General features: G+C 38.5%; 1 protein-coding gene across 9 annotated transcripts in view; it reads left to right on the forward strand.

Annotated features, from left to right (window-relative positions):
• PUS7 (pseudouridine synthase 7) overlaps positions 1–12,930 on the forward strand; it is an 86,099-nt gene that overhangs the window by 52,470 nt on the left and 20,699 nt on the right. For all 9 annotated transcript variants that reach the window (XM_049894480.1, XM_049894479.1, XM_049894481.1 and 6 more), the window contains 6 exons: positions 1,743–1,871; positions 2,267–2,392; positions 8,821–8,882; positions 9,773–9,933; positions 10,901–11,027; positions 12,787–12,888. In XM_049894480.1, the coding sequence (XP_049750437.1) occupies positions 1,743–1,871; positions 2,267–2,392; positions 8,821–8,882; positions 9,773–9,933; positions 10,901–11,027; positions 12,787–12,888 (707 nt within the window). The remainder of the gene's footprint in view (positions 1–1,742; positions 1,872–2,266; positions 2,393–8,820; positions 8,883–9,772; positions 9,934–10,900; positions 11,028–12,786; positions 12,889–12,930) is intronic.

Consider the following 12,930-nt stretch of genomic DNA (forward strand, 5'->3'; position numbering starts at 1 on the left):
AGCGTAGCAGGGGCAGGGGTCTGGGGACCGTGGTTTCAGGGGACATCTAAGTCAATTGGCATAATAAAATCTATTAACAAAACATTCTGTATCCCACTTTGAAGAGTGGCGTCTGGGGTCTTAAACGCTAGCAAGCAGCCATCTAAGATGCATCAGTTGGTCTCAACCCACCTGGATCAAAGGAGAATGAAGAACACCAAGGACACAACATGATTACGAGCCCAAGAGACATAAAGGACCACATGAGCCAGCGACTACATCATCCTGAGACTAGAAGAACTGGATGGTGCCTGGCTACAACCTATGACTGCCCTGACAGGGAACACAACAGAGAACCCCTGAGGGAGCAGGAGACCAGTGGGATGCAGACCCCAAATTCTCATAAGACCAGACTGAGACTGGAGGGACCCTGGTGGTCATGGCCCCCAGACCTTCCGTTGCTCCAGGACAGGAACCGTTCCCGAAGCCAGCTCTTCAGACACGGATTGGACTGGACAATGGGTTGGAGAGGGATGCTGGTGAGGAGTGAGCTTCTTGGATCAGGTGGACACTTGAGACTGTGTTGGCATCTCCTGCCTAGAGGGGAGATGAGAGGGTGGAGGGGGTTAGAAGCTGGCGAAAAGGACACGAAAAGATAGAGTGGAGGGAGAGAGCAGGCTGTCTTATTAGGGGGAGAGTAATTGGGAGTGTGTAGCAGGGTGTATATGGGTTTTTGTGTGAGAGACTGACTTGATTTGTAAACTTCCACTTAAAGCACAATCAAAATTATTAAAAAAAAAAAATACCTCGATACGGGCAGGGACAGTTGGCTAACATGTAGGAGGCACGTGTTATTTGTGTAAAAATGCCGTAGATGGTACCCGGCTACCACTACTGACTGTTCTGACCAGGAACACAATAGAAGGTCCTGGGTAGAATGGGAGAAAAATGTAGAACAAAATTCAGATTCTTAAAAAAAGGTCAGACTTACTGGACCAGTAGAGACTGGGGGAACCCTTGAGATTACTGCTCTAAGATACCCCTTGAACTTGGAACTGAAGCTATTCCTGGAGGTCACCTTTCAGCCAAATAATAGATTGGTTTATAAAGTAATCACCTATGAGTAACACGCTCCCTTTAAACAATCAACTGTACAAGACGAGTCAACATTTACCCAAAAGCAAAAATAAGGCAAGGAGGGAAAGGGAAGCTAGATCAATGGAAACAGAATGAACAGAATGGAAATAATGAGAAAACGGACACATTGTAAAAATTGTCACCAGTGTCACAGAACAGTTCATAAAAAAAATTGTTAAAGGGAAACCTAATTTGCTATGTAAACTTTCATCTAAAACAATAAAATATTTTTTTAAATGGTAACTTTTTTATAAATTACTCTCTGCTACCATCCCCTTTTTCATCCCCCTCCCCAAAAAAGTGAAAGTACTCTGTAGAAAATTCCACAGCCATTGTTGTTACTATTCATCAATATATAAATAACGAGAGGCTTTGGGTTATAAAACACGATCCAGGGTACTCATCTGGATAGGAGCCAGTTTTTCTCCATTGTGCTAGAGGAGCAGGCTAGAGGGAAATCAAAAGCGTGCCCACCTACCCGCTTCGGTGCCTTTTTTTTCCCCAGTGGTCATACCCTCCTTTAGACTTGTTTCAAGCTGTCATTTTCTGTAGTAAGATGTCTTAGACTGTTAGAGGCAATATTTCATGACCTTCTTTCTGTACTTTTATCTGTTTTGTGTTTTTAGAATAACTGCTCAAAGACTTGCCCACTTGAACAAGTGTTTGATGAACTTTAAGCTCGGAAATTTCAGCTATCAGAAAAACCCTTTGAAATTGGGAGAGCTTCAAGGAAATCACTTCACTGTTGTTCTCAGGTAAAGAACTGTGGGTCAGAAAGACCCCAGTGAGGGTCTTGCTAGGTCACCTTTATTCTATTCATAACAGTTGTTAATGAGGTCCAGGTTAGCTGGTACTAACAGGAATGGCAGCCAGGGAAGGCACAACGGGGCCTGATAGGGCTCAGAATGCAAATACTCACGTAGTTTTTATACTGACACTCCTACCCCTCTGACGACACAACTTTTGGAAATAAGCCACCTCCCTCAAATACTTTGCTGGAAGAGAAAGAACCCTTAGGAGGCAGAGAGAGAGCTGCAGGGAGTGAGGGGAGGGAAGAGAAGGGAAGCCAAGTTAGAGTCATTTATGATCCATATGCCTGAATTGTTTGACTATGCATTTTTTTCTCTCTGAATTATTTGAACTTCTACAGAAATATAACGGGAACGGATGAGCAAGTACAACAAGCCATGCACTCTCTCAAGGAGATTGGATTTATTAACTACTATGGAATGCAGAGATTTGGCACTACAGCTGTCCCTACATATCAAGTTGGAAGGTTTGTATTTAATTTCTTAACATTAATCAAAATGAGCTCTCATAAAACAGCAGGTTTGGTTTTAACTATTTCTAGATTCCCTTTTGTCTAGGGTAAGTGAATCACTTTGCCTCTTCCTTTCGGATGGAAAGCCAACTGATCCACAGCTTCCTTTTAATTTTTGTTCTGGTTTAAGATAATACATGCGAAAGGTAAAAAACTTCAGAGAGTTCAGGATGTAACCTGAAAAGTAAGTTTTCCTCTCATACCTGGTACCCACCTAGAGGTTCCTTTTTACTTTTTAACAAGTAAACCTCGGTTCACAGTGAAGCTATATCAACCTTTGAATTCCACATTTGAGCTGTAAGAATAATTGCATGAAAATAACCAAGTCCTAGCCAGAGCAATAAGACAAGAAAAAGAAATAAAAGATATTCAGATTGGAAAAAAAGAAGTAAAATTATCTCTATTTGTGGATGATATGATCCTATACATAGAAAGATCTAAGAGTCCACAAGAACACTTGTAGAGCTAGTAGAGGAATTTAGCAAAGTTGCAGGGTAAACAAAAATTGTGTTTCTATACACCAGCAATAAGAAATCTGAAAGGGAAATTAGGGAAACAATTCCATTTACAATAGCGTCTAAGAGAATAAAATACCTAGGATTAAATCAAACCGGGGACATGAAGGACTTATACAATGAAAACTGTAAAACACTGCTGAAAGAGATTAAAGAAGACTTACGTGGAAAGATGTTCCATGTTCATGGATTTAAAGACAATATTGTTAAGATGTCCATACTACCCAAGACAATTTATAAATTCAATGCAGTCCTCATCAAAATTCCAACAGCCTTCATTACAGAAGTAGAAAAACCAATCCTTAAATTTATATGAACTGGCAAGAGGCCCCAAATAGCTAAAGCAATGTTGAAAGAGAAGAACAAAGTAGGGGAACTCACACTTCCTGATATTAAAACATACTATACAGCTGTGGAGCCCTGGTGGTGCAGTAGTTAAGAGCTACAGCTGCTAACCAAAAGGTTGGCAGTTCAAATCCACCAGCCACTCCTTGGAAATTCTATGGGGCAATTCTGCTCTGTCCTCTAGGACCACTATATGTTGGAATCAACTTGACAGCAACAGGTTTTGGGTTGTTTTTTTTTTTGTACACAGCTACAGTAATCAAAACAGCCTGGTATTGGTATAACAATAGACCAATGGAGTAGCACTGAGAGTCCAGAAATAAACCCACACATCTGTTTCTGACATTATGATTTTTGACAAGGGTGCTACATCCGTTCTATGGGGAAAGAAGAGTCTCTTCAGTAAATGGTGCTGGGGAAATTAGATCTCCACATGCAAAAAAAGGAAACAGTCCATGCCTCACACCATACACAAAACGAATTCAGAATGGATTAAGGACCTAAATGTGCAAACTAAAACCATAAAATTCTTAGAATCAAAAGCAGGGGCACTGCTGTCAGGCCTAGCTTTTAACAATGGATTGTCTAATGTAATAACAAAAGCATAATTGCAAAAGACAAAATAAATAAATGGGACCTCACAAACATTAAAAACTGTTGTTCATCAAAAGACTTTACCAAAAAAGTGAAAAGACAAGCTACTGACTGGGCGAATTTCTTCAGAAACCATGTATCTGACAAGAGTCTAATAACCAAAATATATATAAAACTTCAACAATTTAACAATGAAAGACAACCCAGTCATAAAATGAGCAAAGGACTTGAATAGACATTTCACCAAAGAGGACATTCAAATGGTCACCAAGGACAAAAGAAGCTCAATGTCATTAGCCATCAGAGAGATACAGATGCAAACTGCAATAAGATACCGTTTCTCTCCCACTTGGATGGCTAAGGTAAAAAAACTGAAAATAACAAAGGTTGGTGAGGATGTAAGGAAATTGGAACCCTTAACCATTGCTTATGGAAATACAAAATGGTACAGCTATTGTGGAAAACAATGTGGTAATTCCTCAAAAAACTAAAAATAGAACTACCATATGACCTAGCAATTCCACTCCGAGGTATATACCCAAAAGATTTGAAAGCAGAGACGGAAACAGGGACTTGTACACCAGTGTGCACTGCAGTACTATTCGCAATAGCCAAAAGGTAGAAACAACCTAAATGCCCATCAGCAGATGTATGCATAAGCAAAATGTGGTAACACATATGATGGAATACTATTCAACCAGCAGAAGAAATGAAGTCTTAATACATGCTACGATATGGATACACCTGGAAGACATTATGCTAAGTGAAATAAGTCAGATACAAAAGGACCTCACTTATATAAAAAGAAAGGCAAATGTATAGAGAAGAACGTCTGTTAGTGGTTACCAGGGATTGGAGGGAGAGGGAAAGCGAGGTTAATGGTGATGGAAATACCCTGTTGATTAAGGATAGGGTTGCGCAGCTAATAATTGCTATTGCTGTCAATAAGTTGTACACCTGTAAAAAGTTGAATTGGCAAAAGTTATGTGATATATTTACAACAACAACAACAAAAAAGTAGATGCTGAGACTGCTTATGTACAACCAAAAACCTCATGGGATTTGGTTTCTTGGTTTGGACGTTTAGGGTCATGGTTACTTGGGACACCCTAGTTAATTGACCTGCTAACATGTTTAGTGCTTCTGTTCTACCTCCTAGTTCATTGATTAGTCCCTAAACCCAAAAAAACCCAGTGCTGTCGAACTTGCAGGCAGCTATCCAAGGCACGGCAATTGGTCTCTATTTGCCTGGAGGGACAGAGGAAGAATGAGAATCACGAATAGAAGGAGGATATGGAATGTGTCACTAATTGCCTCCATGAACAACCGCCTCCTTTGCCATGAGACCAGAAGAACTGAATGGTGCCCAGCTACCATTACGGAACATTTTGATCAAAGATTCTATAGGAGAATCCTGATCAAAGGGGGTAAATGCAGAACAGAATTTCAAATTTTCATAGACTGTAGACTTCATGGAGCTGTGAAGTTGGATGAACTCCTGAAAATATGACGAGATAATCTTTAAATGTTAAACCAAAAATATCCCCTGAAGTCTTATTAAAACCAAACCATAGTGTAGCTTAACTAGACTCTTAAAAAAAAGTGTCTCCCTTGAGCATTAAAGTCTTTTAAGAACTATCTATATGGGATCAAATTGATACTAGCAACTTGAAAGGTTAGATAGGAACCTTGGGGGGCAGTCAATTTTTGTTAATGGAGGAGGAACAACTCAGAAAAACCAAAACCAAAAACCCAGTGCTGTCGAGTCGATTCTGACTCGTAGTGACCCTATAGAACAGAGTAGAACTGCCCCATAGGGTTTCCAAGGAGCGCCTGGCAGATTTAAACTGCCCACCCTTTGGTTAGCAGCCGTAGCACTTAACCACTACGCCACCAGGGTTTCCCAACTCAGAAAAAGAGGGTAAAAATGGTTGCCCAACTCAAAGAATGTAAGTAATGTCACTAAATGGTACATGTAGAAACTGTTGCTGTGTGTTTTGCTGTGTATATTCTCAAAAACAAGATAAATAAAATTTTTAAAAAAGAAATTTTTGAAAAGGATGAATAAAATCCTACAAGTTATCAAAATATAGTATAAGGCTGCAGTAATTAAAACAGTGTTAGAAGTAGGCAGTTTGATTGATCAAACAGAGTAGAGTCCAAAAACATACATTCTTATATGTATTAGGAAATTTAGAACAGGCATTTCTCCTTTAACTTCTGTTTTCAAATTTTGAATTGTGTTTTAAATGTAGATTAATTCATATACTATAATTCGTATGGAAACCTTGGTGGCATAGTGGTTAAGTGCTACAGCTGCTAATCAAAGGGTCAGCGGTTAGGTGCTCTTGGAAATTCTGTGGGGCCATGTACTCTGTACTATAGGGTCACTATGAGTCAGAACCGACTTGATGGCAGCAGGGTTTTTTTTTTTTATAATTGGGATAAAGCTGTTGATGATAATGAGGTCTGAAGTGACTATGAAGGAGCCCTGGTGGCACACTGGTTAAGCGCTCAGCTGCAAACCAAAAAGTCTGCAGTTCGAATCCACCAATAGTTTAGTGGGAGAAAAGACGTGGCAAGTTGCTCCCGTAGAGATTACAATCGAGGAAATCCTCTGGGGCAGTTCTACTCCACGGCACACAACCACAGCAAGAAAATGACTGTCATTGTTCAAGCAGTGCATCTTGCTCTGAGTCGTTTTGTACTTGATTCATCATAACAGGTCAAAAAGCTGTGAGACTATGTAAAAGAGTTTAAAAGGGTATTATTCCAATGATAAGAAATGAAGGGGTCGTCTTCATTATCTACAGTGAGCTTCTTTGTGCAATACTCCTGAAAAGACTGGATTTTCTCAGTAATGTTTGTATGTACTTTATAATGACACTTGTTTTTTAAAAAAAACCTTTTATTATTAAAATTTCTGTAGGCAAAATTACTTATTATTTATTAAAACCTTTTAGCTCATGACCTTGGAAGTTTTTTTTTGAAGCAGTTGTTTTATAAATCTTTTTTTATATTAAAAGATTTCTTCATAATTCAGTTATTGTGTCACAGCAGCACAGACCATATATGATAAGGTGACACTTAAGAATCAATGGGAAAAGAATGCTTTATTTAATAATTAGTGTGAGATAGATAAGTGACTGCCTGTTTAGGAAAAAAGAGAGCTGTATCTCACAAGATACCCAAAATATCCCATATAGATTAACTTTTAAATGTGAAAAATTAAAACCATAATCAACTAGAAAAAAACAGGAAAACTATTAGAAGTGAGTTTCTGTATTCTTATGGTAGGGAGGGCCTTTCTGCCATGACTCCAAGACCAGAAATCTTCAAAAAAATTTTCAGATATGATACTGTAAAAATGATGTGGCAGGGGCATCTGATGTCCTCTAACTTCACAAGGGGCAAGGAGAATGAAGATCAACAGCCCAAGGCTGATTCCTGCAAGCTGGAGATCAGACATACCTCGTCTCTGCAGCCTTTTTACCAGTTCTGATGCCAACTTTGCCTCCCATGGCACTCTCTACTTCTCTGATGGGTTTGATAATTCATTACAGTGACTATACAGAACTCACAGACAATACTCACAGTTATGGGGTTTATTGGGGAAGTAACAGGTCACAATTCAGGATCAGAAAGACTCAGGGTACAGATCTTTGTTCAGGACAGTTTCTCAGCCGTGCCCACAAGCAGCCTCTCTCTGGCCCATAGCCCCTCGGCCCCTGCCCCTGTCCTACTCAAGTGGTTACAGAGCTCTTTAGTTCCACCAGTAAGTACCCAGGAGCACCCTACTCCACCATTAATCCTCAGCCCGAAGGTGCTCAGCTCTCTCACTCCATGGGTCGGCAAGCCTAGCTCTGTCAAGTGCCCAGAGTACTCAGCTCTCTTCTCCACGGGTTGGCAAGCCCACTGCACCGTCTCCTACTGGTCTTCTGGTTCTGCTACCTCTGCTGCTGCTGCTTGCAATCTCTCGCCATCTCCAGTGTTATAGCTCTCTCTCTTCTGGGTCTAGGAGGTTCTTGGCACAAGGATCTTGGGTCCAGAGGACGTTTTCCATTCCTGTCTCTTCTTTTTGGTAGTAGTTAGATTGCCCTCTGCTTTGGGATTGACTCTCTTTTTAAGCCTAGCAGGATGGTGAAACTGACCAATCCTTTCCTTTGGGTTCCATACACCTTATTTGCATGGTCCCACCTCCACAGGGTTCCATGCACCTTATTTGCATTAGCAACAAGCTGCCCAATCCTGTTGGTGGACCACAGGCACCTTATTTGTATAGTGCCATTCAGTCATTGGGTGAGAGTCACAAAGACTATGGCTAGAATGGTCATACTAAGTAATTCACTGCACCATTGATACAGAAAATATAACTTCTATATGGCAAAAGAATCGAGGCTAGGTAACAACCTTTCTTATGTATTGTTAAATTTTTTAAAAATATGTATAACTTTTTATAATCACCAAAGTAAACATTTCCATTTTGGCAAGAATAATAGAGAAGGATAAACTCTATTTATACTGTTTGCCTAGGCAGGAAGGTATTTAAGATAGAGGAAAAAATTATTGAGAAGTTTCAAAAAAGTTTTGTCACGTAAAGACATAACTTTGGTTTATGCAGATAATGCCTTGTATAGCAACTTACAGCATGACTGGGTAGTTTATACTATTATAGCATTTTAAAACTAAAATGATAATTAAATGCTAAAAGTGAACATTATTTTATGGTCTTAATTTTCTTCTCTTTTTTAAAAAATTCTTTTGGCATTTACATTTGAAATATGTATCTTTTACATTATTTTTTCTGCTTGCTATTAAGTTTAATAAAAATATGAACTTAATATGATTTGTTGACTCTACAAAGATTTGGGCATATTAAATTCATCTTAATGCAAAATTAAGTAAAATAAATACTGTTTTTAATTTTAGAGCTATACTACAAAATTCTTGGGCTGAAGTCATGGATTTAATATTGAAACCCCGTTCTGGAGGTGAGAATAAAATTCATGTTAAGAAAAAAAAGTAGAATATATTGCTAGGTATTTATGGAATTGCTTTGAATAAAAGTATATGGCAAGTTGGGATATAGTTATTTTGGAATTTTCTTTAATTATTTTTACAATAAAATGAGAAGTGTAATTTACTTATTTATGGTTTTCAGGTTTTATGCATATATTGGAGATTTATAATCTATATTCTGTTTTTAGTTCTTTAGCTCATCTGATTCATTAAATAAATAAATATATTGCTTTTCTCCATGCCGTACTAAATCTCAGAAACTGTAGGAATCCAAACAAGATTCCATTTGTGGGTTTTTTTTTTTTTCCAGTAAAGCCATAGTGTAATTGATTATAAAACGTGATAAAACACCGTAAGAATTTTTAGTTCAAAGGGTTCATGAAAACTTTTCCCAGAAAGTATCTCTAAAACCATACTGTGTGAAAAAGAATTTAGCTAGTGCTTTGTAAATTGTCAAAACAAATCTATCCACTTTGAGTAATTGTTCTTTTTGCTAGCTAAAAAGAGATAAAATTGTGTAATTTAAAGAAAAATAACTCATTAAATTTGACAGTGCTGTGGAAAAAGAAAGCGAAGGTAGGAAGGACTACCAAGCATTTGTCTTATGATTCATCAGCTATGATAATGAGCAGTAATTGGTTTTAAATCCTAGATTGGGTGCCACAAAGCCATATAGTTTTGTAAACTTCGTAGATTTTCTATCTTTTTGCTTCCTGATTACTGTTCTCAGGTGAGCAGAAGCTATTCATGGCACCTATATTAAGATAGTATTTTCCAGTTTTGTCTCCTCCTTGAAACATATTAAGTTGTGGAAGTCTGTCTATTAGATACATTGTTTAATCACAGCTTTTTTTCTTCCCAGCTGAAAAAGGGTACTTGGTCAAGTGCAGGGAAGAATGGGCGAAGACCAAAGACCCAGCTGCTGCCCTCAAAAAACTACCTGTCAAAAGGTGTGTGGAGGGGCAGCTGCTTCGAGGACTTTCAAAATATGGAATGAAGAATATAGTCTCTGCATTTGGCATAGTGAGTGCAATTTGTGAAGTCAGGCAATGGCTCGAGGTGGTTTAATGCTTTTTTTAATTTTATCTTTAAAGATTTTACTAAATTTTGAAAGAGCAAAAGATATAAATAAGGATCTTCGGTGATCTGTGAGAGGTACCTTTACCTGAGTGATCCTTATTCAGACCCTGAGTGTTGATGGGAGCAGGGGAAGAGGGGGCAGTATTCAGTAATTACTAACATGGAAGGCACGAGGAAAGCATTCCATCTGCAGTTCAATTTAAATTAAGTGTCTTGGTATTCGAAAAATCCGTTGTGGAGGCTTCCTTAAGCATTCTCTGTCAGAACAGTTTACTGCCTTTTAAGAGGGTTGGGTATAAACAAGCTAAATAGTTGCGTTTTACTTTGGTTTCTGCATGGTGGTTAGAGTAGGAAGCATAGTATCTTGCCAAGTGTCGTCTGTATCAGTATTTAGATATCAGTAATCCAGAATCCTTTAAAGTTTAACTCTTAAATTTAAGTCTTAATCTTCCACATGTAAACAAAAAACAGTGGGATTCCTGCTGCATGAAATCAGTTGTCAGTGCAGTCATTTCGATTTTCTCCTTCCTTACGCTTATGAGGAAGAAAGCACTGTTAGCTCTATAATTCATTTATAAATTCCTTGAGTTTGAAGTCTGTGTCTTTGATTCAGGCTCTGAATTCATAGCATTTGCTTTATTTGAATGAGTTTCTTCAGTGTGGTTACAAAACAGGACCTGCGGCAGCTGCTGGTGATTGCTAACACCCTTTAGTCCGCAGGGTTCCATCTCTAGAATTGGATGCTGCGTATTAGTCACCTGTTTCTGTAGGCTGTTAGGAACATGGCAGATTTAAGGTATGAGTTTCCTGTACCAGGATCACTACTAAGCAAGTAAGATGTTTTGGAAAGTACAGTACTTTTTATATTCGGAATTTATATTTATTTTCTTGCCTTTTTTTTTTCCTTCAGATACCAAGAAATAACCGCCTAATGTATATCCATAGCTATCAAAGTTATGTATGGAATAACATGGTGAGCAAGAGGATAGAAGAGTACGGGCTAAAACCTGTTCCAGGGGACCTTGTTCTCAAAGGAGGTAAAAAGGCTAAGTATCGTCTTTATTCTGCCAAACTAGGATGCAATTATTTTTCACTACTTAGGATGCAATTATTTGTCACTAGTGGTTTTAAAACCCAACCTGGCTACTAGTTAAGAAAAGGATATGTTTGAGATGGGAGGACAGTGTAAGCAGAGAATGACTAGTTTGTTTTTAATAAAAAAAAAAAAAGTATATGTGTACATATGCATACATCCTCTCTGAGTAAGCTTTCTAGTCCTCAGTTTTCTCAACTAAAATAGGATCTGGACTAAACTACGGTGTATTGGTTTCATAGGGCTGCCATAACAAAATACCACAACCTGGGTGGCTTAAAAGAACAGAAACTTATTGTCTCAGTTCTAGAGGCTAGAAGTCTAAACTAAGTTGTCTGCCTGTCTTCTAGGCCATCCTTCCTCGGGAAGATCCTTCTTGTCTCTCCCAGCTATCAGTAGCCCCAGACCTTCCTTGGCTTGTAGATGCACCTTCACATGGCCGTCGTCTCTGTGTCTCTTATAGAAGGACTCAGATTGGATTAGGACCCACCCTACTCCAGCATGACCTCATGTTAACTGATACCCAGTGCACCCAGTGCTATCTTTCAAGATGGCATCTTCAAAGACCCTATTTCCAAATAAGGTCCCATTCACAGGTACCAGGGATTAGGACTTCAGTGTGTCTTATAGGAGAGACAGTTCAATCCATAACAGATGGCTAAAATCCCTTTCCACATACTAATTTGAGGCTGGCAGATAGTTCTGTACACTCCTGGAGCCTTGGTCTCTCAGCTTGTTGGCCAGTTTTAAAAATTTCTTTAAGTCAGCGCTCCACAGGAACTCTACATGTAGGTGTGATATAATGAACATTTGTTTATTACATGATCTGTGCCAGAAATGATCAAAAACTAGCACTGAAAATCCCTCTGCTGTGTGTGCCAGACATTGTGTTAAGCCCTTTACATATGTCTTTTAGTTGGAGCTCACAGTATTACTCTGAAGTAAATATTATCTATTTTTCAGATGAGATGTAGTAACATGCTCAGAGTTCCACATCGAGTTAAAAAAAGAAAAAGCTGGGATTCAGAGTCATGCTTGTCTGATTCCAAAGTCCATGTTCTTCTAGCGTGTCCGAGTGCCTCTCGCTTAGCTGAATACATGCCTGCTCATCTGTAGGCTGCTGCTGTTAGTTGCCGTCAAGTCGATTCCGACTCATGGCGACCTCATCTACAGGCAGGCCCTGTAAATTCACTAAGGTTTTTAATTTGTTCAGAAATTTTAATTATATTTTTCCTGGTTTAATATTTTTTCCTCATCCAATATCGATTGCATTGAGTGTATTTTAATGTCCAGTGTGCCACCATGTTTTAGCCTCTAAATACAGGCTGGGCAGGTTTTTAAATTGTCTATTCTTTCAGCAAAAAGCCATTCAGTGATGATTTTCCAAATAGTATTTTGCAGTATGTTTAAGAAAGAGATAGGGGCTGGTTTCAGATATTCCCAAAGGATAAGAATGCCACTCAGAAATAAATATTTTTAATTTTCATTAGAAATCCTACTTTTTCTCAAACCTTGGTTTTAATTTCTTAGATGGGATAGAAAGAGCAAAGGGCATAGATTCTAACTTAATTTCCTTAAGCTTCCTAGGCTTCTGAACCTAGGCCAGTGTGTACTTCCAAATTGTGTATATGTGTATAATTTTAGAAGATTGAATTCATGAAAATATTGCACATTTAATTTGTTGTTCACTTGTGAATTTACAGCCACAGCCACCTATATTGAGGAGGGTGATGTTAATAATTACTCCATCCATGATGTGGTAATGCCCTTGCCTGGCTTCGATGTTATCTACCCGAAGCATAAAAGTAAGTACTCTGTGTGGAGAGGAAAATAGTTAAAACAAAGTC

The sequence above is a fragment of the Elephas maximus genome, chromosome 8, assembly GCF_024166365.1.
Source record: "Elephas maximus indicus isolate mEleMax1 chromosome 8, mEleMax1 primary haplotype, whole genome shotgun sequence".
Lineage (NCBI taxonomy): Eukaryota > Metazoa > Chordata > Mammalia > Proboscidea > Elephantidae > Elephas > Elephas maximus.